Below are 27,146 nucleotides of genomic sequence, written 5' to 3'. Positions count from 1 at the left end.
TAGACTGCACACATACACACACAGAGCTCAGCGATCTCTGTTATGTAGAAATCCCATATATTTAGCTTGGGAGAGTCCAGTTTGAAGTTAATACGCATTGCCTTAGGAATATCAGTTTCAATTTTCAGTTATGTTTATTCTCTGTCAATGATTTTGTCAGCTGATTGATTGTGTACTGGCACAATGAGTGGTTTAGAGTTGTGAGTATATTGACTGAATGTTGATTTGTAATGTCATGGTGCTTGTGTGTTTCTCAGGTGACTAACATGTCAGGGGAGCTGGCCATATTAGAGAGCTGTCTGAAGGAGGCAGAGTCAGTAGGTGATGGACAGGAGGGACTGGGCGAGTTTGAAGTGGACCAGTCAAGCACAGAGACCGCTATCCACTCACTCATCGAGAGCCTTCGAGCACGGGACTTCAGCACAGCCATTGCACAAGTTAAAGCCTTCAGGTAAGATACCTAGGCTTTGAAGTTACAGTGAAACCATATCCCAATAAAACAGCTTATTGGACCAAAAAAAAAGTGTAGGTTAGGACTTGGATCATTTGTTGTGATCTTAGTACTGTTAATAAAAGATGTCAATAATATAGCACAGATAAATTATTTATAATAAACGCAGCAATATTTCATAAAAAAATAATGGTTATAAGTTTTGATTTCATGGTGTCTTCATTTCAGCTTCACTGCGATGTTATTGTATTGCACATATGAGTGTAACGATTTTTCAAAACCCAAAAAAGTGGGTGTGGACTTGGTTCAATCCATCCGTTCTTGATTGGATAGAGGCAAATCTGAATGTGAGCTTTCAGGTGAATCTAACGAAGCAGGGTGGAGTTTAAGTGACTAAATGGATAGTGAAGTCCAACATACATCACCAGTCTGTCAAAGTTAACCAGAAGATCGAATTGATATTTGACAACTTTAAAGGGTTAGTTCACCCAAAAAGGAAAATGATGTCATTAATGACTCACCCTCATGTCGTTCCAAACCCGTAAGACCTCCGTTCATCTTTGGAACACAGTTTACGATATTTTAGATTTAGTCCGAGAGCTCTCAGTCCCATCATTGAAGCGGTGTGTACGGTATACTGTCCATGTCCAGAAAGGTAAGAAAAACATCATCAAAGTAGTCCATGTGACATCAGAGGGTCAGATAGAATTTGTTGAAGCATCGAAAATATATTTTTGTACAAAAACTACGACTTTATTCAGCATTGTCTTCTCTTCCGTGTCTGTTGTGAGCGCGTTCACTGCAGTGTAGTGATATCTGGTTCGTGAACGAATCATTCGATGTAACCGGATCTTCTTGAACCAGTTCACCAAATCGAACTGAATCGTTTTAAACTGTTCGCGTCTCCAATACGCACTAATCCACAAATGACTTAAGCTTTTTTAATGTGGCTGACACTCCCTCTGAGTTAAAACAAACCAGTATCCCGGAGTAATTCATTTACTCAAACAGTACACTGACTGAACTGCTGTGAAGATAGACTGAAGATGAAAACCGAGCCGAGCTAGATAACGAACGAAAGATTGACTCGTTGGTGAACTGGTTCAAGAAGATCCGGTTACATTGATTCGTTCACAAACCGGATATCACTACACTGCAGTGAACGCATTCACAACAGATCCGGAAGAGAAGACAATGTTGAATAAAGTCGTAGTTGTTATTTTTTTTTAGGACCAAAATATATTTTCGATGCTTCAACAAATTCTATCTGACCCTCTGATGTCACATGGACTACTTTGATGATGTTTTTCTTACCTTTCTGGACATGGACAGTATACCGTACACACCGCTTCAATGATGGGACTGAGAGCTCTCGGACTAAATCTAAAATATCTTAAACTTTGTTCCGAAGATGAACGGAGATCTTACGGGTTTGGAACGACATGAGGGTGAGTCATTAATGACAATTTTCATTTTTGGGTGAACAATCCCTTTAATAACAAATAAAATATTTGATATGCTCTCATAAACAATTTTAAACTCCTTTTTAATAGTTTTTCATCCTAACCACACTGGTCCAAGATCTCATTTGTATGTTAAACATTAAATATATTCTGATTGGCCGATTTCAGAATTGACAGACAAATTATTTCACATCATGTCTAGTTTGGATCCATAATGGAATTGCCTTGTTGAACTCCTGTAGATCTCTTCCTGTATCTGTTTAGCTCTATAAACCCACCTTCTGTATCTCTTACTACTTCCTTCCCTCAGGTGCCTGTGGCCTAATGACATATTTGGCAGTGAGAGGGACGATGCAGTACAGACGCTGCTGCACATTTACTTCAGGAACCAGACTCTGGGACAGACGGGCTGTTTGGCTGTGGTGGGCCCCAGCAGGGATCTTTCTCAGGCCAGCGCACGCCTCATGGAGCTCAACCTTCAGATCCGCGAAGCTCTGTGCCAGACTCAGATGCACCTACACACACACCAGACGCACATCCTGTCCCCGACCCCCACGGCCCACATCCAGACGCAAATATACACGCAAAACACAGTCCTCAGCACTGGACTGTCCGAGCTTCACGAACTCGACCCTCTTCCTCCGGGGCGGCGAGTTTGAAGATTTTCACATAGACTTCACCTCAAAGGGCTAAAGAATGTGTGGCTATTAGTTAATCAAAGCTATTACGCACGTACCATGTTTTCCTGTCCCCCGTTCTCTAGTAGTTTAATTTCTCCAGGTGTCAGAAGCCGTACGAAAGAACAGGACTGGTCAAGAAGCATTAGGAGGGACACTGGGCAATTAATGATGCTAAATTTGAAGCTTTTTGGCGGAATGACCTATGACCTCTAGGCGGTGTCTTTTTTTTTTAGAGTGATCCGCATTTTTCTGCCCCACTATGCACTGGGGCAGAGATGGGATTTGGAGTGTAATTGTGAGAATCAGAGTATCACGATGGATCAGCGAGACTGTCACATCGCTGCTCGCAAAAAGCATGCTTGAAAGTGAAGCCTGCAACAAATATTTTTTGAGAAATGTATTTTTTAACAGTCTTAGGTTGTAAATGTTAGGATATTTAACATGTAACTAAGCTGGGGGGCTGCACCCTCAGTTTAAAGAGATTTATCTGTTTAACTTTATTGACCTGCATCGGGGAGAACTTTCAGCTTTCACTGGGCCGCTCTTACAAATCCCTTAATCTATAACCAAATAAGTAGCTGCCTGTAGGAAACCATAGACTCTTGTGTGTGTGAGGACGAGTGTGAGTGTGTGCTTGCAAGTGCGTTTGAATTGGACTGATATTTGCACACCCGTTCTCTCTCATACATGCACGTTAACAAACCGAGATGCACAAGTGAAGTGCAAACTGGCTGCAACTCATGGAAATATCAATAAATTATTTTACTCTGTATATATTTTAGAAAATGTATAGTGTAAAAGCAGTATTTTTCCTTGTACATTTGTGTAATGCACTGTTCAATCAGAGAGAGCTCAGTAGAGGGTAATGACTAATGCAAAAAAAAAAATAGGGAGTTGAATAGCTTTTGGGATGCAAGTAAGTCACAGGCTGCCCTCCCCTTTATGATATGGCACCTTAATCTTCAATATTTCCCAACGAACGAGCTCAGCTTCAGAGTTTTGCCATATGCATTCCTTGATACCCACTGTGATCTCCATGTTGGCTCAAAGTCCCTCTCTGAGACCCCGCTGGAGCCCCTGCTGAGGGCAAACTGGGGCTAGTGTTTGTCCATGTTGGCTCTGTCTTAACCCTAGACTCAGGGCTGCACTGAGGGTTCGTGGGCTCTATGATGTAAGGCACTGCGCTTCGCTTGCTGAACTCAAGAGACAAACCTCTGTCCTGAAAGCATTGACCGCAAACATGGGGTGGGGGGCATTTTTAATCAGTCTTGGCACATTGAGAAATAAAACATTCACTGTATTCATTCCTCTGGGAGGTCTCTTCTGTTGGTACATTTTGAATGCTGTTCTTAATTATTTAATGGATATATTATTTACATGGAATAATATAGATTTTATCTAGAGGTGCATTATCCCCCCTCCCCCATCTCAGATTTGTCTCTGATTTATCTGCTTTTATCTGTACTGTTAAATAAAAACCTGATTATAAGCAACACTTTTTTTTTTTTTGTCCATTCATTCCTGATGTTTTTAACAGTCCTCTATGTTTTGTTATAGATATCCGGTTATTAACCCTATCATCACAGTTCTTTTCTACTAAGACATCAAGTAAAATAACGGTTACCATCCCCACCAATAGATAAGTTTTGGTTTATAAAGTGTGTGCTACAGTTATGCCATTTAACAATTTAAACGCTAGAGATCTTTACGTTTGTACTGGCTATCATTGAAATAGAAGTAGAAAAATTCTGAAAGTAATTCCAACACCATAATTCCTCTTATCATTAAAACTGTGGTGCAGGTGTACATGTAAAACAAATCATTTCATCTAGACAACTCCATTTAGTACATAAACACAAATGACGATGTTTTGCGTTAATTAGAAGTTACGGTGATGCTTCAACTATACAACCATTTATCCATTTGAGGCATCCTATTATGTAACCACTGCACATAAGCCAAACAACCCGACTCTATCATGGTCTGAAATTTTTTTTTTAAGTTGTAGAGAACAATATTTACTAGTTCAAGAAAGAGCAAACATTAAAAAAAAAAAAAAAAGTGCTAGTCTGATAAAGTACAGTATACAGTGCAATAACAGTAAAAGTTTCAGGTCAAGGACATGTACTGTATAGAACAAGACACCATCAGATTATCATTTACAGAATGGTTTTGCTCTTAATCTAGTCTTTAATTGGAACAAACACTTGGGACTTGCATTCCCTCAGCAGTTTTGAGGTTAAAACGGGTGTCCAATCATGTGCCTCAACCCCGGCCAAACACCTAAACCAGATCAAGGGCTTACTAGAAACTTCCATGCAGGTGTGTTGAGCCAAGTTGGAGCTAGACTCCAGGACAGAGCTTGGACACCCCGGGTTAAATCAAATCCAAAGAAACTTCTAGCCGTGTACAAATCAAGTCAGCCATTCACGTCACACTGCTGCAGATTAGTTCAGAAACTCAAGTTGTGCTAGTAACCACCATTTTTATTTCCAGAATTGGCATCTACAGTTACTTTAAGTACAAAATTAAAGCAAAACAAAAAGAAATGAGACTGTAGTGACTGATGGATCCCCACTGCAGTCTTTGAGCGACAAGGATGCGGAGACTGAGGTGGACAATCCAGCTGGGCAACGGACAGGTGCTAGATGATGTATTTGAAGCTGAATGTGCTGTCACAGGAGAGACGCTTGCCTTTGCAGCGGCCGCACAGGTCCTGTCTGTGAGGTCTTTTGGGGTCCACATGACGTGATGTAACCGAACACGTGCAGCGAGATTTCTTACAAGTCTGAAAATGACATTTTCTATAGTTAAATGCATCTGCAAATGATTTAAAACGAATAAAAGACAGCTGCTTGTACTGTACACCATTGACACTCCCTAATTTTTTTACATTGAGACCAGTGTAGTGGCAGATTAAAGCTGCACCAGTTTAAATGGTTTTTAAAGTAATCTTTGAAGTTTGCGGAGGTCCTCTCCTCAGGACCTCGGTTTGTGAACTTCTAGGTTTACCTGACAGGTTATGTCCTCAACACGGTAGGGGTTGAATGACTTCTGACATGTTCTGCAAAACTGCTTGAAATACACCTTTAAAAGACAAAGTTTGAATCGGTATATTGAATCAATTGTTAGATGTGCCAAAACTAAAGACAGGGGTGTACATTTTAAAATTCAATATAGTTTAATCTTCATTGCACATCTATTAAGCTACCTTGTTTGTGCCTTGGACACACCACACATAAGCACTTTCCCAGCGTAGGTTGCAGTCTTTGCAGTGATAGAAGCCATACTTCTGCTCTAAAAACTGCATTAAAACGAGTTAATACACTAATAACTAGTTCAAAACGGACCGTGAACATTTCAGGAACCCATTTCTCCCACCTGGAACCTCACTCGAGCCTTGAATCTGGCTTCGTCTTGTCCGGTTTTCACCGTCTCGTCGCTCTTCTGCTCACCGGTTTCCGTCTGTTTGTTTTCATTTTCCTCGGGACTAAGCGGTTCGCTCTCCTCGCCCTCTCTGCACTCGTCTTTCTCCGCACTCTCCGCCTTCTCGGTGTTGTCCACCGTCTCAGGGGCCTCAGGCTCCGTGTCCTTCTCCTCCTCTCTGAAGAGGGACACTAGTCTCCTGGACTCGACCGGAGAGTAAACGGCGTGAGTGCGCGGGAACCGGACGCCGCCGCTGATGGGGCTCCCCGGGACCTGGACCTCCTGTCGCCGCCGGCGAAGGGCATCACGCTTCTGAGCCAGAAGCGTCCGTGGGCCCAGGGAGCACTGGATGGACGCGTCGGTCTTCGGGTTTACCTGGATCCCCACGTCTTTGGTGTTAGCTTTCCTCAGACGAGGGGTGAGGTTGGGGTTGATCTGAGATAAGATGGACTTCAGTTGCGCTCTGTGGTAATTATCGTAGCAGGGCTCACCTTCACCGTAGTTGGCGAAGTAAGCTTTCTGCCTCCAGCTCTTGAACTTGGGGTATTTGTAGGAATAAGGGTTATAAGAAGAGTAAAGATAGTTGTCGACTGTCTCGTTACAATATGTAGCCATTTTTCGCTTAGCCGGTTGGTGAAATGCATTGTAAGAGTTTAAGTAGACGCAACGGACACAAATAGAGATCAGGTGCATAATTAACTCCAATTATCAGGATTCCAAAACAAAAAAAGCGTAATTGTTAATGTATATTCAAAAGGTGATTTCCAGGCTTGGAAAAATCATAGAAATGTAAAGCTTTTTGTGATGTCAGCTGTTTGGGAACATACGCTATGGTTTCTACTTGGATGTTTTTATATTTAGGGCCCGAGCACCGAGGTGCGAGGACCCTCTTGTATCTGCTTTGTTTTTTATTAGGGCTCAAGCCCAAAGGGCGAGAGGCCTATTGTTTTCCTTAGGATTATTTTTTATTATTATTATTATTATTATTATTATTATTATTATTATTATTTTTTTCCAACGTCTCGGGGGCTTTTGGGGCCCTTAACGTGCTTAAAAAGTCTTGAAAATTGGCACACAGATTGGAACCTGCGGCCATTAGGGCCGGGCAGAGACTGATACACGGGCGTGGCACAGGGGCTCTACAGCGCCCCCTGGAATATGGAGGGCCATATATCATACATTCTTGCTCGTAGACGTATGAAACTCGGTACACATATAAATCTCATCAATCCAAACAACTTTTGTATTGCATATCATAGGCTCCGCCCAACAGGAAGTTGGCTATTTAGGGTTTAGTATTCAAATTTTTCGTCAAAGTTGTGGGGGCTTTTGGGGTCCTTAACATACTCAAAAACTCTTGAAAATTTGCGCACACTTTGGAATCTGTGGCCTTTAGGAGCCTGCAGAGGCTGGGACCCGGGCGTGGCACAGGGGCTCTACGGCGCCCCCTGGAACACAGTCAAAAATTTTGATGTATAGCTCACACATACTTGCACATATTCATATGAAACTCAGTACACATATAGATCTCATCGTGCCGAACAACTTTCGTATTGCATGTCATAGGCTCCACCCAACAGGAAGTCAGCTATTTAGAGTTATGTAAAAAGCACATGCTCTGGAATTTGAAATACTTGTCATAGGTTTTTTTCTCGATTGCCGCCAAACTCGGTCAACATGATCTCAAGACACTGGGGATGAAAAATTGCCAGGGGATTTTTGATATCTCGAACGGTTTGCTCGTGGCGAGGCGTTGAAATTATGGCGAGAAATTAGAAACAGGAAGTGTCTAATACCATCCACATACATTTCCTGATTTTAATCAAACTTCATCAGATTATTCGTTGTATGATGTCGATCGCATATATGTGACTATTAGGAGTCAAAGTTATAGCGCCACCAACTGGCAGAAGGAAGTGTGTCATTTTCAAAATGATTTGAATTCAGCATCTTATTATTACTCGATTTGCTTCAAACTTCATCAGAATAATGTTAAAACACAGCTGATATAAATCTGCAAGGGGGATATTGATATCTAAAAAATTGTTGCCGTGGCAACATGTCAAACTGGAATACTTCTCAGGTGATTTTGAGGCAAATACCATACTTAGAATTTCACAAAACTCTGAACACACATCAGTATTTCTGATAGGAACTTAAATTGTGAATGGATTTTGGATAGCTTGAATGGTTTTGCCGTGGTGATTTTTTTAAATGACCTTACAAAGGGAATCATTATTGTATTTTTAAATTGCAGCTTCCAAACACGTCAAAGAATTTTTTCATACAGATGAAAAAGTCATTCTGAGGAAATATGCATAGTTTCACGACTTTACAACACTGTATGGATAACAGAAAATTAAAAAAACTGTCAGACATCTCATCTCACTCTGTCCCTCTGTTTGAGTGTGTGTGCTTAGACTTCCATTGTCTGAGAGAAATAGCGCCCCTACAGGTTCAATTCCCGGACTTTTACTTTCACTTTTAAATCGGTTAAAAATACAAACAAATACTTAGATTTAATTCACACTGACAAGCTAAACCAACATATCTGATTATTACCGGTTCAGGGCTCATGGATAAATTATTTCTGGCCAGAGATACGTGAGAAATAGGAGAGATGAATCACCGCTGTGATCACGAGCGTCTGGAGTAAAGAGCTCAGAGAAAACGAATTTATTCCTGTTTTAAAGCTTTTAAAAATAAATTATTACAGCGATATCACACAATCAACCAATTAGAACACACCAAGAGCTAAATTAAGATGTTTTTGAACTGTTTGTGTGAAAATGAAATATTTGCAGCTGCCTATCTGAAATCACTGCCTCCGATCAGCGCGTACAGTGTCGAGCTCAAAACAAACGAATTTATTCTTGTTTAAGAGCTTTTTTAAATAAAATATTACCACAAATGCACACAATAAACCCATTGTAACACAACAAGAGCTAAATGCAGGTGTTTGTGACCTGTTTAAGTGTGCAAGACTATTTGAAAGCGCGACTGGCAGAATAACATATATCTCTCGAGCTGCAGGATTCTGCCTATCGTCGTACGAACGAACACATAACGGACAAGATTATTTCAAAACACATAATAGCTTGGCGACTATAAACGAAAACAGCCACGTGAACATAAACTGGATCTACTGGATTTGAATATTAAAGTGACCACATTTACCACTTGTTTCTGTCTTCAATTTTAATCTATATAAAAAAGGAAACTCATTCGACTTGGCTGCTTTTTTAATGTGTGCGTATTTATTTATTTATCTTTTTATACATTTTGTATAATTTCATAGTTTGTGTATTACAATTATAAAAACAAAAATAAAATTAGCCACTCACATAGAAATAGCTTAGGCCTTAACCTTTTTCTGGCAGTTTTAGGGATTTTTAAAAATCCTAAAAAAACCTTATTTGTGCTGCAAATAATAATTTCAAACTCATTTGATACTGACCTATGACATCCTGTGACATTATATTTATTTTAATTTACATAATCTCATGGATGTAACAGTAAATCTGTTGAGCTCACAGATCAATACTAAGCTGTAATACAAGCAGAACTTTCACAAATGCTTATGAGTCATTTAAGGATTTGATAACACTGTAAAATAATGTCTAATTTGTTAACATTAGCAAATGCATTGATAACACTTTATAATAACTGCACTCATTATTAAATAGTCAGTTCATGCTTTATAAACCTTGTCCCAATATTAATAGTCAGTAGTAAGCAGTTTATAAATACAGCTATAAATAGCTTGTCCTTGGTTTATAAGCACATTTATTAAAAATGAGAGTAAGTTATCTTCCTATGAAAAATAAAAGATAAAAATAAACAAACAACAACACAGATTGATACAGAACTCAGAAATGTTATTGTGGATTTATGATAAAGCCTGCAAATGAATTCATACTCCTACTCATACTACTCCATACTCCTTTTTCAACATGATGCCAATATACTGAGATGTTAAATTGTGAATGGGTTTAGGATAGCTTAAATGGTGTTGCCATAGAGATTTATTAAAGTAACATAAAAAAATACAATAGTTATTTTACTATATCTTTACAATTTTTCATTCTAAATCTTCATAATTTTTTATATAAGTAGAAGTCCTCATTTGAAGGAAGCACAGTAAGTTTCATAGCTTTATCACTTTCAAGAGCCAGCATAAAATTTAAACTATCATAACTTATAAATCAAGCTTGCAATTCTTAGTACCTATAATGGCCACCAGAGGGAGCTATAGGATTACTTTTAAATAATTATTGTAGAAACGAGTATGATTTAAATCATTTATAGAAATCTTTCAAAAAAAAAATGAATTGTATATATTTTACTGATAAAATGACCCTCACTTAATTAGAATAACAAGCTGAAGTAATTTGAACTGTATATTAAGAATAATTCTTTATAGGCTTTATGGACAGATACGTTTTGAGTGACTCTTGAAGGATCAGCACCACATCCTCTTTTACCACTGTTTAAAGAATTAATCTTACAGAATAGGTGTGAATGAATTTTGGATAGCTTGAATGGTTTTGCCGTGATGTTTTTTGAAATAATAGTAAAAAAGGAACCAGTAAATGTCTTTTTTATTTTTTTTAAAGTGCAGCTTCTAAACACTTTAAAAAATGTACACATAAAAGACAAGTCATTCTGAGGCATATTTCCTCAGAATGACTGGTCTCATGACAATAGTTTCATGACTATACAACACTATATGGATGATAGAAAATAAAAAAACTATCATACATCTAATGTCACTCAGTCCCACTGTCACTGTGGGTAGTGTGTGTGTGTTTGTTTGTGTGTGTGTTAAGTGAATTAGGTGTGAAACTATCAGGGAGCATTTAGTCTCCAGCGCCAACATTTTACAGAACTGCCACTTTCCTGGAGTCTCCAGAATTACTCGGTGTCCGGCTCTGAGAGACTTAAGATCCCAAAAAATGATTTAATTAGAATACCATGAAGTATTGTGAAATACTATATATTAAGACTTTATATATATGCTTTATGAACAGATTAGAGTGACTCGTGAAGGACCAGCACCACCTCCTCTTGTTCGATGGTTTGAGGAGTATATCTTCCAGAATCCAGGATTAAGATTTAAGAGCTCATTTTTATTCCACCTCCTTTCCTGAAAGTCTGTCTTGCAGAATTGACTAAAAATTAATCTTCACATTATTTCCTAATTATTTTGCAATTCTTTTTGTCAGTTCTTCTTGACCTGTTTTTCTCTTCCAGCTTTCCTGGACTATTGTATAGCACTCATAAATGATTAAATAAAAAATAATGGTAGTTATTAAGATTGATATGGTTTGGAATTGGTAAAAAATGCTTGGAAAAAATCACAATAAAACAATGTTTTAATGTTTAAGTTTGGAATATTAACTGACGTGAATGAATGCTATATAAACATTGTTCATGTTAACATAATGTTTATGAATGGAATCTTATTGTAAAGTGTTACTAAAGTTATATATATATATATTGTTTTGTGAATGTGATTTTAAAGTCTAGATGATTCGGATTAACCCTTTAACTGCCATATCGTTTAAAACCTCACTGCCAGAGGGATATTGTGAATGCATGTGCCCGCTGGGCACAGTTTACCTGATGCCACCGGGGTGGCGATGGCACTGGTGGCTTGAGCCCGCCATCGCTGCTTGCAGCTATATTTATTATTATTCTTCTTCTTCTTCTTCTCCCGAATGAATCGCATTTTTGAGGGCTTTAACATGCTCAAAAAGTCATGAAACTTTGCACACTCGTCAAACCTGGTGAAAATTTTCGTCTGATATAGGATTCAGAAGAGGGTGTGGCAAAATGGCTCGACAGCGCCACCTATACCAAGAAAATCAACAGCCTTCCAGCTATGTTTCACGTACATGCACGAAAATTGGCACACATATGTAACACACCAATACCTACAAAAAAGACTCTTGGAGCGAAATTCTAAACCCAACAGGAAGTCGGTTATTTTTAATATTATGAGCATATTTTGTGTAATTTTGGTCATTTCCATGTGTTGTATTTTAACGAACTCCTCCTAGAGAGTTCTTCAAATCAACACCAAATTTGGTATGCCTAATCTAAAGGCCTTTGCGATGTTAAATTGCGAAGATCCTGACTTTTCGTTGAAGGGCGTGTCCGTGGCGGCCTGGCGAATTTCGATGATTCGCCATGAAAAATGAAGTTGCTATAACTCACACATACAATGACCAATCTGCCCCAAACTTCACATGTTTGATGAGACTCCAAACCTGAACAGATTGACATGCCCATATTCAGTTATAGTCATAGCGCCACCTATTGGCAACAGGAAGTGACATATTTTACGCTGCGACGAACTACTCCTAGAAATTTTATGACATCAATGTCTTTTTGTGGTCAGTCTAATCTAAAGGCCTGTGCGATGTTCAGTTGTGAAGATCTTGAGTTTTCGTTAAAAGGCTTGTTCATGGCGCCGCGACGAAGTTCGATGTCTCGCCATGCGAATAAAAAGATGTTATAACTCAGGCATAAGATGTCCGATCTTCCCCAAACTTCACATGTGTGATAAGAGTCCTGGCCTGAACAGATCTTCAGGCCAATATTCCACCGGGTGTGGCAGAATGGCTCTATAGCGCCACCTATCCACTTTCAACGGAGTGCGCCTCGAGCTATGTTTCACATACATGTACAAAAATTGGTACACACATGTAACACTCCAATACCTACAAAAAAGTCTCTTGGTACGAAATCCGGATCCCAACAGGAAGTCGGTTATTTTGAATTTTCCCTTCAAAATTGGTGTTGTTTTTGCCATTTTCAGGGGTTGTACTTTAACGAACTCCTGCTAGAGATTTATTCAGATCAACACCAAACTTGGTCAGTGTAATCTAAAGCCCTTTGCGATAATAAATTGCGAAGGACTTGAGGTTTCGTTAAAGGGCGGGTCCATGGCGGCCTGACAAATTTTGATGTTTCGCCATGAAAAAGGAAGTTGCTGTAACTCAGACATACAATGTCCAATCTGCCCCAAACTTCACATGTTGGATAAGACTCTTGACCTGAACAGATCTACATGCCAATATTCAGTTATAGTCATAACGCCACCTATTGGCAACAGGAAGTTACATATTTTACACTGCGACAAACTACTCCTAGAAATTTTATGACATCAATGTCTTTTTTGTGGTCAGTCTAATCTAAAGACCTGTGTGATGTTCAGTTGTGAAGATCTTGAGTTTTTGTTTAAAGGCGTGTCCATGGCGCCGTGACGAAGTTCGATGTCTCGCCATGGGAATAAAAGATGTTATAACTCAGGCATAAAATGTCCGATCTTCCCCAAACTTCACGTGTGTGATAAGGGTCCTGGCCTGAACACATATGAAGGCAAATATTCCATTGGGTGTGGCAAAATGGCTCGATAGCGCCACCTATACACTTTCAACGGAGTGCATATGCACTTTCAACGGAGTGTGCCTCGAGCTATGTTTCACGTACATGTACAAAAATCGGTACACACATGTAACACACCAATACCTACAAAAAAGTCTCTTGGTACGAAATCCGAATCCCAACAGGAAGTCAGTTATTTAGAATTTTCTCTGCAAAATTGGTGTTGTTTTTGCCATTTTCAGGGGTTGTACTTTAACTAACTCCTCCTAGAGATTTATTCAGATCTTCACCAAACTTGGTCAGTGTAATCTAAAGGCCTTTGCATTGTTAAATTGCAATGATCTTGAGGTTTCGTTAAAGGACGTGTCCATGGCGGCCTGATAAATTTTGATATATTGCGATGAAAAGGAAGTTGCTGTAACTCAGACATACAATGTCCAATCTGCGCCAAACTTCACATGTTAGTTAAGACTTCTGCCCTTAACAGATCTACATGCACATATTCAGTTATAGTAATAGCGCCACCTGCTGGCAACAGGAAGTGACATGTTTTAGGCTGCGACAAACTACTCCTATAATTTTTTTGAGATTAACATATATTTTGTGGTCAGTCTAATCTAAACGCCTGTGCAATGTTAACTTTTGGAGATCTTGAGTTTTTGTTAAAGGGTGTTTCCATGGCGCCATGACAAAATTTGATGTCTTGCCACAGCAAGAGAAGTTGTTGTAACGCAAGCATAAAATGTTCAATCTTCCCCAAACTTCACATGTTTGATAAAAGTCCTGGCCTGAACACATCTGAAGGCCAATATTCCATTATAATGATAGCGCCACCTGCTGGCAACAGGAAGATTGGCACATATATGGGATATACTTTGATATATTCAACTTATATTTAGGACATTAAATGCATATTTCTCAACGTTCACCTTTTTACTAAAGCCACACGATGGCGGTGAGCCCGGGTGCGAGGGCCCGTTCATCGCTGCTTGCAGCTTTAATAAGTAATTATTTTTCTTGAAATATTTGTTAGTATTAAAAAATACTAGGCCTACTGCTAAATAATTAATTTACATAACTATAAATTAACTTTTGTACCAGTCTGACAGTGATATTGTATAAATAAATTATAATATTACATGCATATTGTCATAAACATTTATTTATCTTGCAGACATTTTCACATATTCTGATAAACATGTACAATATTTTCATTTCAGTTAGCCTACAGTGATGGAATGCATATTCAGATATTATCAGATGGAAACTATCACATGATCACTTGTCCAGAATGAACGTTATTTTACATAAATCCGTTTTTTTTTTTTTTTGCCATAGGCTTTTAAGTTTTTCAAAATCAAATTTGTTATATGACACTGACATGCTGTAGCATTTTTTGTGGTTGATGATGCTATTCACTTTGTTTAAATAATTAATTTTGATTTAACACCATATATCAGGTTTTTCATTCAAACATGAATGCATCTTGTTAAACTGACTTGAAATGATTGCTATTTGGCATAACTCCTGGCACAAACTTTGAAAGAACATGTTTCAATCAAGTACCTCAAAATAAGTGTTAAGCTTTCCATCCTGCTTTGCACAGGGCTGGATATGGGGAGAGAAATGTTTGAAATAAAATTTAATTCATGCTTTTTTTAGTAAAATGTGTTAATAGAGAGACTTTTTCATGTCCAGTGCTCTATTATGTGGGACTTTTCTCTCAGTGTGTTTTGTCCATCATGGTGAATTGTAGCTGGGTTGAGGACCTGCTTTAAAAAAAAAATCTAAAGTAATTTAAAGAAATTACTGTAATGAGAGTGCTAGTGCATGATGTACTCGCAGTACTTCCATTAAACTACTAACATCTTCTGTAAAGAAAGTTATATCTTACTTGGTAATGTTATTAAAACACTTTGGATAAACTTGCATGGACATTGGTCCTATGTCCTAATAACTTGATTTATTCATGTCCAAATAACATGGTACAAACACAAGGAATCGCTGTCCATGATTGAATCATGTTCAGCCAAAGAGTCATTTTTTGAGTGTATAAGCTGTGGTAATCCTGTAAAATTCCACTCTTCTTGAAGTAATAAACTCAGAAAACATATTTTCTCCCAGGTTTGGCATCAGAAGCATACAGTGTGATGTGCAAATATAAAGCCAACACACATACCACATGGGATGTGAATCAATCTTCTCATCCTCTTGGTCCACACAATCAAATAAACCAATGTAATTCATTTACTGAGGTAATGGCACTGACTCATTTACAAACAGCAGCATCAATCTATATTAATGCTGTATAATTTGCACACTTCTGTCAGTGGCTTTGACTATTAATTTTTTTTGAATGAATGAATGAAATAATAAACAAAAATATATAATTCATATTTTATATACAGACAAACCATCTCTCTTTCTAATCTTATTTATCTTACAGTGTATATATATATATATATATTATACTAATGTTTTAAATTATATTTTTTATGCTAATTTTAGAAATATTCTATTGACTGGTTATATTTGGCTAGTGGGTTTAAATGAAGCTAATGTTGTCAACTTTAGTATGATGTCATGATATTAGTTTTCATTTTCACAGTCACTTTTGGCACATATTAGTTTTAATGCTGTGGGTGATTAAGAAATTCAGCAGTGAGTGATGGCATGAATAAATCCTGATGTAAATGTGCAGGTCCAGTGTCTGTAGTAAGTCTGAAGTCCGTTGTTTTTGTTCCCTTATACAGCTGTGGGGCTTCCAGCACCATCCCGTGACTCCAGCACGATGACATTGGGGTCGCTCTCTGTTACCGCACCATACGTAGAATCAAACGGCAAGTCTTCTTCCTTCATTCTCTTGTAGGATATGTTTGAATCATCATCAGCATCCTCCGTGAGGTCCTGTTTATGTAATACCTCTTTCCTGTACATGTGGTAAGCCAGAATGAAGATGCCAGCTTCTGCTGCCTGGAAGAGCGCGTACAGCAGAGGAAACATATACATGCCTCCCATCAGCTGTGGAGGGAACGCCAGCTTCAGGATGGCCGTGCACAGCTGTACGTTCTGACAGCCCGTCTCTAAAGACACAGTCCTCCGACTGTTGGGAGGGAGATCAAAGAGTGTTGCAAGGCCGTATCCTGCCGCATAGCCAGCCATGGGCATGAGTACGGCCACCAGGTAGACAGAGGCAGGGATGGTGGCCAGCAGCTCCGGACCCAGCATAGTTCCAGTCATGATGAAGAGCATCAGCAGAGTGACCAGAAGAGACCACAGAGACACCTGGAGCAGAAACACTGGTAAGTCTTCTAGACAGCAGATTTGATATAGGCTGTTCTTCTGTTTAGTTACATCACTTTTATATTTTAGCAATTCAGCAAAAATGAATATGAAACATTTTTATTTTCTTATATATTCTTACATATTCTTGTATTATTGTTTATTTATTGGTCTAATGGACTTATTTATTATTTATTGGTCTAATGGACTTATTCTCACAATATTCTATTTTTATTTTATGAGTCGAATGGACAAATTTATATTTTAATAAAATAATAATACATTTTATTTAGTATAGTACCATTAAAAGAGTACTTTCTCAAACACGGGCAAACAGAACAATCCAAATTAAAACAAAAATAGAGAATGACAATCAGTTAAAACAAGAGAGAAATAAAATGTTTTAAAAATACCTAAGGAATATTTGTATTTTATTTTATGGCTGTAATGAACATTTTCTCCCAGTATTTTGCTTGTTTTGTCTTATTTTATTCCCCCAATATTTTATGTTATTTTCTGTTCCTAATCCACATATTTTTACAACATTTGTATTTTATATTCTGGGTCTTAGGAAAATATTCTCACAGTTAATAGACATTTTATTTGATGGGTTTAATTGACATTTTAAAAACACTGATATTTTATATTCTGTGTGTCTAATGGAAATATTCTCACTATGTTTTTTATATTCTTGATCTAATGGAAGTCTTCTCACAATGTTATGATTTACTTTGCTTTTAAAATTAGCAGCAATTAGCTATGAAGGGTTATAATTCTTGTATGACCCGGGGAATTAATCCTGGAAGGATGATATACTACTAGAGGAGAAAAGTGCAAGCCATGAGTGACAAATCAGCCCACTTTTATCCACTCCACTTAATGTGCTGCACCCCCTTCATTCCTTTATCACACTCTCCATCAGCCCTGCCCTCCCCTCCCCTCCTGCATCTCTCTATCTCACAGTCGCCGCTGTGCCCTTACCAGGCTGTTCTTAGATAAGCTCAACTGAAAGGAGGAACCCATGCGCGCATGTGACGCCACCTCGCCCCGGGCACTTCAGTCTCCTTTTAATGGCCAGAGATGTTGGACATGAAGGCGACATAAGCAACCCATCACAACCAGTGATATTTCAGAAATGACAGCAGAAAAAAAAAATTCTTTATGATGAATCTCCACTTATTGACTCCTCCAAATCAAATCAACTTATTCAGATATTTCAGGTTCCTTTTCCTAATAGTAAACATGCACAGCTTTGGCACTGCTTTGAACGACTTGTAGACAAATGAGGTTTTTGCATTAAGTCACCTTGATGATGATTTCGGCCACTCGAGTATAGCGGTATCTGAGCCAGACCCCGAACCCGATGGGAATGAGAGTGCTGCAGAGTGTGAGAATGATCGCACCGAAGGGCAGAAGGTTCACCACGGGTGTGTTGATCCACGCGCGACTGTACATCCACAGACACAGAGGCATGAGAACGAGAGCCAGAATAGTGGATGAGATGGTCATGATGATGCTGGAAAACAAAGTCAATCAAAAGAAATGTATTAATAAAGACGGCCAAAAAAAGCAACATGTTATTCTGACCTTTCTTTGTTTCAGTATAATACATTATTGCATATCTTCATGAATATTGATATTAAGTTGGAATGACATAAAGAGCATACTGAAAAAAAGAAAACACAATGTGTGATATGTGCAAAAATACTTGTTAAAAAAACAGATATTTCAAAGCACTGAGTTACAGCATCATCTTTTCTCTTTTAATTTTTATGATATATTTGTATTATATATTTTTAATATTTAATCAATATATTTATTGAGTTCATACAATTAGTATTTTTATTATATTTTCAAACAGGTCAAAGTGTCTGAATAATTTCTGGTCCAAAATTTGTATCAGTTTTACTGGTAGTCCACACTGTATGAAGAATTTTAAAGCATGAAATATTTTTTATAATATTCATAAATGAAAATTTCTCCCAATATTTGATTTGAAACGGACACATCATAACAATATTTTATTCATCAAATAATATTTCTAAACGAACAGTCGGATGTAGACATCATCTGACAGCTACCTGAGGTTCATCTCTCCGTTGACCAGCAGTGACAGGATGTTGGAGAGGTTTCCTCCAGGGCAGCAGCCGCACAGCAGCACGGCCACAGCGGCCACATCGTTTAGGGAGAAGGTCAGAGCCAGGAGGAAGGCGATGAGGGGCATGAGGACAAACTGGCACACCACCGCCAGCAGGACTCCTATGGGCTTTCGGATGTGCTCGCCCAGCTGACTGAGCTCCACCGTGCAGCCCAGCCCCAGCATGGTGAAGCACAGGACAAAGCCTACAAACACGTTAATCCCGTGACTCAAGGGTGAATCCCAGAAAGCCACAATCAGGTGAGTGGGCTCTTCGGAGGGCGAGAACGGACCCGCCAGGAGCCCCGCTGGAGCCGCGTCAGTCCTGAAGCTGCTGAGCACAAGTGAAAGAGGCTCTTCTGTGGCTCGCAACCCTGCCATGGAAGGACTCTCGGAGAAGCTGACTGGATCCTCTGTGAAGTTCAGAAGTTGCATGAGCGCTGCGGTGGACGCGTAGGCGCTCGGCTCGCTGTTGGAGCTCTCCATCGTGTCTCCAGGGTACTGGAGCTCTCCAAAGGATCCTCCGGTCTCCGCTGACCGCTGGTGTCCCCTCCCTGAACTGAGAAGGAAGGCGCGCGGTCCCCTAGCGGCGCAGAATCATTGTATGACTCTCAGCAAGGGCTGAGGGGACACAAGGCTGCCCCGCGTGGAGCGCGCGGTGCCACTGGGAGGGGTTTGGCGCGGAGCGCGCGTCACCAAGAGAGAAAAATCTTTTGAGTTTTATTGTCCACATGAGCGAAACCGTGTTCTGATATATTTAACTAACAACATATGACGTATCAATTAGCTTTTTTATTCCAATAACCAACAATATTCAATTTTTTTGGTGAAAAAAAACTTTTAAACATACAAGGAAACCATACATTCAATTAAAATTATTACTCATTTTGGAATATATCTCATACCTAAAAATTAATGTCAGTTATACAAAATATTAGGCTACATTGTTTTCCACTGACAAAGATTTTTTTTTATTAATGATGAAAAATATGTAATCGATGTAAGAGGTATATCTATACTGTTATTTTGCATATATGGATGTATATGTTTTGTAACTTTTGTTTTCCTGTTAAAAATCAATGGAAAAAATAAATAAATGGATATGCAGTGTGATAAAGTAATTGCTAAAAGTATGCGACAACAAGAAAGTAAATAACATTCAAAATACAGCCTTTATACCAACCCAGCTTCTCCACATAATCAGTAATTTTCTCAATAACATCTTAAAGTAACTTCACCAAAATATTTTTTTTACTAATTATTATTAGCTTGAATGATGCTTAACATTATTATTATATCCGTTTTTCAAATAGATTACAGATTTTTAATAAAAAATATTTTTAAGGAAAATCTCTCCAAGTAGGCTATCAGCACTGCCTAATAATGTTTAATACTGCCTAATAATGTGTTAACTACTCATAAACACTTTTGCCTTATAGACATGTTATTTAACATTTCTTTAAATTATGTTCTGAAATTTCCATTTCACACAGGATCAAAAACGTTAAAACTGTACTTTTAAAGAAGGAATATAAATTGATCCCTGATGTGTCATAGCTAGCCATTAAAAGGCAATAAACAAATCATTGGGGCAGCTGTTATATACGGAAGTCACTTATATGTACTAAACACAAGTGAACTCTATGCTAGGAATAAATCAACAGTTTATATGAGAAAATAATTTAAGCTTTAGATCTTTTGAAGTCGTGAAGTTGAATGACTGGCTCCTGCGCGCTCGCGATGACGGTGGTCTTCTGTTGCCGTGACGCCCTCTCGTGCCACTTCAGCGCCAAAACAACTGAGCTCGTGTGCCCTGACGCTGGCATCTGTGGCCTCTCTTTTTTCCCTGGAGACGGTCTCCCAGGACACACTATCTCTTTAACCATCCAGTTCAGCACCTGACAGCCATCCCAGTCCTGGAGGAGTTACACCTGCTACCCGGCAACCAACTGAGGAGTTTACCAGCAGATCTTCTGAAGGGAGACATACACTTTTGACCTCACAGGTGAATGTGTGTATGTGTGTATAGAAGCACCGGGTCAAAATGTTAAGATTCTCTGTCTAAGTTACATGTCTGACTCTGAATGCATCCATTTGTGCGGAAACGCTATTGTAAAATAATACCACGAAATTTGACTGTTTGTGTTTATCTTATAGGCTACTATTTTTCTAAAACAAATTCTTAGCTTTCACAATGTATTTTTTTGCAGTAACGTTATTCAAACAGGGAATGTATGTTTTACCCTATTTAGTGGCGTGAAATGTCGCTAGGTTCAAATTGAGCGAAAATCGAAAATCCCTTCCTTTTTACTTAACGTTTGTCGATAAGCCATTTTTTCATTTAGTTTTTATTGTTTCTCATATAATGTTTAAAGAGCCACACAGATGGGAAATCAAAAATGACCTGTATTACAGTGTATGATGTAGCTGTCCATCAGTGTAAACAATGTGCAAAGTAATGAAACCAAAAAGTACACGATTTATAAAGTTATTGGCTTCTAAAGTAAGGAGTCGACTCTGAATCGCTGAAACGAGTCGTTATAGATTTCAAATATTTTGCCCATCTCTATGTACGTCACTAGGAACACTGCATAATAATCTCCGCCTACCGTGTTGAGAGAAACGATGCTCTGACCTGCACCATCCCCCACACAGACGCCCTAGTCTGGTTGGTGTGATAGCGTCATGTCGAGGAGACAGTGTGTTTTTAATTGTAAAGGCAAGTTTGTTTTATTTTCACTGCCAAAGAATGAAAATCAGAAGAACCAATGGCTAAAATTCATTTTTACCACAATACCAGAGCAGTACAACAAATCCCTTTTGTTGTGTTCACAGCATTTCACTGATGACTGCTTTTCTAATCTCGGTGAGTACAGCGGGATTTTCAAAGCGTTTGGCCATAAAAGATGGTTCATTACCAACTTTAGACCAAGGAGCATCTCCGAATCACAACGCGAAGTATGATTATGAAGTTATGTGTCTGTTTTCTCCCGAGCGTCTTATCAGTATGTGTGCTGTCTGCGCTGATCGTCATGTACAAACATGTCATTAAAATGAAGTGTAACTCCGTGAATACTCAACGAAGAGACATGAGAGAGATATCTATAGAAAGCTTGACATGTCTACTTTAAAACTAAACAAGTGCTGCCGAAAATATTCTGTGATAAAGTAATCCATATGAAAACAACGTGATGTCCGTTTTTCACGTCGGATCGTGTACCGACATCTCCCTTCATTATATCCATAGCCTGATTATATCTAATGTAACCACGCCCCCGCGCTGAACGCGATATTCAGATTCAAACTGAAGCGTGCGGCTTGAATACACCCACAAAGAAGAAAAAGCAGCGAGACTGTTCAAGTTTTTTATTTTACTGTTTGCTTTGAGGTGAGAGGAATAAGACATAATTCACCCCAAACAGATGATAACGCATAGTTTACTGTGGAGGTTTGTAGGGAACAACCAATCAAACCTGACTATGTTAGTTGACCAATCAGAACACAGTATGCTACCGAAAGGTGGGGTTTAAGGAAACTGAATCTTTTAAACAGCTTCGCGCGAACACCCTACTTGACCGTTTGGGGATCTCTGAGAATTGAGGTAATTTTAAAATGATATTTTGACAAAATGACAATGTTTTTTAACCTTGGATGGATTTAAACCTAATGTAACGTTACAGGACTTATAAACAGTGATAGGAAGCTTAGAATTTTCATCTTACTGGCTCTTTAAACCGCTGAATAAGACAAAAACCGCTTGTGAACATGTCAAGTGACTTCACATTTACCTCAGAAGTCATTCAGTGTCCTTCGCGTGTTAGTTCTAAATTTAGACAGAAGCATATCGTTGAAATAGTATATTGGGGGAAAACATAACTTTGCTTTCGTTGGTACTTAGCAAAAATAACAAAATTCTGTCAAAATATTTGAAAAGCCAAAACACCAATATGACACAGGTCACATATATGTTTGTGCTGTTTTTGTGTGTGTGTTTTTTTCTAACACTTGTCATCCAAATTGTGCTCCGACAACTGCAAGAGATACCTGCATGTTTTCCATCATGCTCCACTTCTCAATCTGGTGTTGAAAGACAACCAGCATCTCCAGCATCAACCCAGACTGGTTGCCCAACAACAGCAATATCACTTGGTTGGACTTGCCCTGAAACCACCTTATGAGATTCCCAATGGCCCAACTCCAAAGTCTGAGTCACCTACAGGTTCTGCACCTCTTTCAGAACAAACTCATAGAGCTTCTACCATATTTTCTGCACTATAAGGCGCACTTAATTTTCTAAAAAAAATGACAGTGCGCCTTATAATCCGGAGTGTCTTATATATGGATCAAGGTGCTCTGTCAGAATGTTGACATTCCCTTTAGCACAGCTCCATCTACTGGATGCATAACGCAAACATGGTCAAACGTTTGAATGCAGTATCTTCTATTCTATTCGCTTTAGGGCTGGGATAAATGATAATTTTTTAAACGATTAATTTAGCGATTATTTTTTAGATGCATCGATTAATCTAACGATTCATTTTTCCAGACCGATTAGATTTCGATTATCTCCCCATTAATTGACTACTAACAATTTATACATGTTGATTTACATATCTGAATGAAAACGAACTTGAATTCCTTAACATTGCAATATATGTTTATTGCTCTTAAAATTACAAAATAAAAGACTAAGAATGCATTACTTTGCACTTGTATAGAGGTAGCATTCAATAAAACCTTGAAGCCTTGAAAACACATAGCTTACTGAAACAAGCTTACTGAACACATAGGGCCTAACTTACTGAAAAAAAGTTCTTCTTTCAGATGAAAATAACAACAACTTGATGTCTAGCATTCAATAAAAAAGGTCACCCAAAATACTTGTTTAGAGCAATTGAAAGAACCAATGTAAACTTGAGGGCTTTAAGCTAATACAGAGAGTGCTTTAACAAAAAATGAAAAATAAAAATTAACAGTGGGAGCTAGCAGCCTGTCATGGAGAAAAAAAAATCTCCGAATGCTCCACGTGAAACTCCCTTTTTCTATCGTGTCTAATGATTTTGGTTAATATGCACGAGGGAGAGAGAGAGCAAGAAGCGCTCGTGTAGTTTGAAGACTGTGAGTGTGCAAGCGTGTGAAACTTTGGTGTTTCGCCCTTTTTCTATAGTGTTTAATGATTTTAATTAATATGCACAAGGGAGAGAGAGAGCAAGAAGCGTGTTGTTTGAATACTGTGAGTGTGCGCGCGCAGCCGGGGCTCTCTCTCGTACGCGCCCTGTCAGGCGCAGCAGTCATTCTATTCTACATCCCTCACCGATCAAATAAGGCTTTGACAGCAGCCAAAAAAAAAAAAAGATCAATGCAGAAAAACCCCATGATTGGTTTGGTTATATAACGTTGGACAGAACTTTGATCCGGCCATCGCGTAAATTCAGCGCACATAAGTTTAACGTTTTGTAAACGTTTTTTAGAGAAATAAAAACAGGTCGATGAATCAATGCGCATATTTTGCGTCTATGTATTTTTTGCGTCTAACATTTCTAAAATGGGTCATTCATTGAAGGTGCACCTTATAATCCGGTGCACCTTATAGTGCGGAAAATATGGTAATTGGGTGTTTAATTGCTCACCCTGCTCTAGAGAGACTTCTTGTAGACCAGAAGAAAATCCAGTGCCTGGATGTAAAAGCCTTTTGCTGCTCTGGTAACCTGACTCACAGCTTCCTGCAGAAAAATATATCGGATAGTCCCCCACTGACAATATTCCAGTGGCTCCAGCCAATCTAAATACATCCAGTTTGGAATTTTGACCCAAGATCTCTTAATACATTAGATTATAAAGAGACAACTGCAGCCTAAAATCAGTTGTGATCTCAACATTTCCCACAGTGTGTCTATGATCAATAGACAAATGCTATAAAATGTTTAAAGTTTACTTTAGTTTTGGCATGTAAATAAATTATAGACAAATAAGTGACAAACCAAAAAGCTTTTTCAACTTTTATTTGAAATGAACGCAGGGGAAACCGAGCATCATGTTTGTGGAGATATAAAAGTCTTTACCAAAAAACAATCCGCAAAATATTTGTCATGGATTCATGACCATTCTAGGCTCAAGCATCCCACTAACTCTATATGTCAGCACACAGAGGCATTTCACCGTTTAATAAATAAGCCTCTTAGAAGCGCATAGTATTTTGTCATAAATAGCAATAGGCATTTATAACACACCTTTGTTACAAAAAAGCAAATATAAATGTTATCAAAGCAATTACAAAAATCAAAACTTGAGCAAGAAATGCAAAGAACCCTGAAGTAAATAATATTGGCAAAAGAAAGCAATTGGCACAAACAAAAACAAAAAACTTTGTAGCTATCACATAATTTCATAAATTATAGGCACTCATGATTTTAACAAACTTCCACAGTCTTAATCGTTTTCTAGTGTGCAATAAGATATCATCTCCATATATTCAGGTGGCACTTCCATTCAGTTACCAGTAAGCGCCATTTTAATTCTCAGCCTTTTATCAGTTATTTCACTCTGAGAATAACGACAAATAACATGACCAGGAATTTTCCAAAATTAGTACATAAGCACTACACTTCACCCACACAACCACATATTTTTATGACCCTTGCCACCGGGACATTGACATTTGATGATACAACAGTTCACCTGTGAAGTTAGTCTCAGGCATTTTGACTAACTTGTCACTGATCCGAGTCTCTCATGATCCGTTTCCTTGAAATGAGCAAAAGCATCAATCCCGCTGTGTATCTGAGGGCTCAATCTAAATATGTTTGTTCAAAGACTCTGAAATGTGTCCATTATTCAGACACTTTAAATCCTTTGGAAACATAGCTTTGCAGTTGAGGTTTAACAATGACATTCAGAAATAAAAAGCCCAAAAATAAAGATTAGTAAACATACACGTATATATTTATAAAGACCGAATACTGTATGAATACTCTTTGAAAGAAATATTTTAAATAATGATTTCAAATAAATTAGAGGTCACATAGATATGAAAGACATTCTGACAGAATGCAATTGCCATGCTGACTGTGTGTCGCCATATAAACCTTTTCTACTGGAGGCAAAAGTTAAGCTCAATTTGTATGTGCTCACAAGGAATCCTCACTAATGTTGTTACAGAGAAAACAAGTTATTCAGTATTCTTCTATAGTGGATTTGTGGGCATGTGCAAGCAGTTTTGTGGATTTGGAGCCATTTGTAGTACAGGTGCTGTTTGGTAGGTGAGGGTGAATCCCAGTCTGTTTTTTGTTGTTGTTGTTCTTTTTTGTTGTTGTTGTTGTTCTTTGGCATTCTGTGGCATCCAGCCTGCCTTTCACATCTATCCTGCTGGGATGAGAGTTCTGCAATATCACCTGAAAGAGGACAGAATCATTTGTTTGGAAGAATGTCTTTTTATTTGCGGGGGTTAAAGACGTGTCTCTATAAAGTGCCAGTTTGAAACTGAAAGCCCATTTGTGCTGCTGGTTCTGGGTGCGCTCAGTAGCAGCCCTCTCTCCAGCTCTCGTCTCTGATTCCGCTGTATGTCCTCGGAGCTGGAAGAGATCTGTGGAGCAAATAATACACTCAGTATGGACTTCACCAGGTTAAGATATGTTTATATTGAGTTCTGAAAACCTGAGAGTACCTGCGCACAGGCTGGACCAGTTTGCTGCGAGGCACTGGTAAACCTCCTCCAGCAGTGGCGGCAGGGCGGGGCAGGCCACTGCGGGGCGGGGCCATAGAGCGTGTGGGCGTGGCTGTGCCTGAACCATGGTTAGACAAAACCTTAATGGGCTGACGGAGAGCCAAGGGAGATGGGGCAGCGGGAGTCCGCAACTTACTGGAGGAGGGCACTGAAAAAGAAAAAAAGAGGCAAAATAAGTGGGAAAGATAGAATTAGGGAATGAAAGCAACAGATGGATCTAAAGGATCTATTTACTACCTGATACAAAGCCATTCATGGGATCACAGTCATGAGTTAATGGAAATGGAATTATAATGACAAATAACAATGAATTAAGATGGATGCAATCTTAAAAACCAAAAGAATGCAATTAGACAACTTTAACTCGTTAAGCTACACATTAAACATCACCAGTTAAATAAACACGCTCCTATGTAACACACATAGGATCATTTTCCACATTCACAGAGCACAACACTAGCATTAATGACATTCAACACAAAGCTGATAGAAAATAAAGCACAATAAGAATGGGATGGATGGATTTAAATAGCATTGATCAACTAGTGTTTACAAGCATTTAAAATAAAATACTAGTTGTACAAATGTCTCC

General features: G+C 38.6%; 3 protein-coding genes across 10 annotated transcripts in view; 1 reads left to right on the top strand and 2 right to left on the bottom strand.

The window, feature by feature from the left end:
• The window catches only part of LOC113063306 (protein furry homolog-like), a 91,990-nt gene extending 87,902 nt beyond the window's left edge, over positions 1-4,088 (top strand). For all 8 annotated transcript variants that reach the window (XM_026233602.1, XM_026233596.1, XM_026233599.1 and 5 more), the window contains 2 exons: positions 258-451; positions 2,225-4,088. In XM_026233602.1, coding sequence (XP_026089387.1) covers positions 258-451; positions 2,225-2,573 — 543 coding nt within the window. In that variant the 3' untranslated portion in view covers positions 2,574-4,088. The remainder of the gene's footprint in view (positions 1-257; positions 452-2,224) is intronic.
• Positions 4,089-5,062: 974 nt separating this feature from the next.
• LOC113063308 (zygote arrest protein 1-like) lies at positions 5,063-6,691 on the bottom strand. The gene is made up of 4 exons (XM_026233605.1): positions 5,976-6,691; positions 5,806-5,898; positions 5,607-5,681; positions 5,063-5,382 (listed from the first exon to the last, which is right to left on the bottom strand). Exons 1-4 carry the CDS (start codon positions 6,633-6,635, stop codon positions 5,239-5,241), a joined length of 972 nt encoding a protein of 323 aa, XP_026089390.1. The 5' UTR covers positions 6,636-6,691; the 3' UTR covers positions 5,063-5,238.
• Positions 6,692-14,736: 8,045 nt separating this feature from the next.
• On the bottom strand, positions 14,737-19,426 carry LOC113063307 (sodium/bile acid cotransporter 4-like). The gene is made up of 3 exons (XM_026233604.1): positions 18,776-19,426; positions 18,000-18,210; positions 14,737-16,697 (listed from the first exon to the last, which is right to left on the bottom strand). The coding sequence occupies exons 1-3, from the start codon at positions 19,315-19,317 to the stop codon at positions 16,158-16,160; spliced, it is 1,293 nt and encodes a 430-aa protein (XP_026089389.1). The 5' UTR covers positions 19,318-19,426; the 3' UTR covers positions 14,737-16,157.
• Positions 19,427-27,146: the final 7,720 nt, after the last annotated feature.

The sequence above is a fragment of the Carassius auratus genome, chromosome 45 (genome assembly GCF_003368295.1).
Source record: "Carassius auratus strain Wakin chromosome 45, ASM336829v1, whole genome shotgun sequence".
Classification (NCBI taxonomy): domain Eukaryota; kingdom Metazoa; phylum Chordata; class Actinopteri; order Cypriniformes; family Cyprinidae; genus Carassius; species Carassius auratus.
This window is presented reverse-complemented; position numbering and strand designations above follow the sequence as displayed.

Bases quoted from the DNA above. Each gene is read 5' to 3' on its own strand.
- LOC113063308 (XM_026233605.1), bottom strand. From the start codon at position 6,635: ATGGCTACATATTGTAACGAGACAGTCGACAACTATCTTTACTCTTCT. The intron at 5,899-5,975 runs GTGGGAGAAATG...GTTTTAATGCAG, and splicing joins AGGCTCGAGTGAGGTTCCAG to TTTTTAGAGCAGAAGTATGG. The intron at 5,682-5,805 runs GTAGCTTAATAG...TGTCTTTTAAAG, and splicing joins GTGTCCAAGGCACAAACAAG to GTGTATTTCAAGCAGTTTTG.
- LOC113063307 (XM_026233604.1), bottom strand. From the start codon at position 19,317: ATGGAGAGCTCCAACAGCGAGCCGAGCGCCTACGCGTCCACCGCAGCG. The intron at 18,211-18,775 runs GTAGCTGTCAGA...TTTGTTTTCCAG, and splicing joins AACGGAGAGATGAACCTCAG to CATCATCATGACCATCTCAT. The intron at 16,698-17,999 runs GTGACTTAATGC...TTTCTGCTCCAG, and splicing joins TGGCCGAAATCATCATCAAG to GTGTCTCTGTGGTCTCTTCT.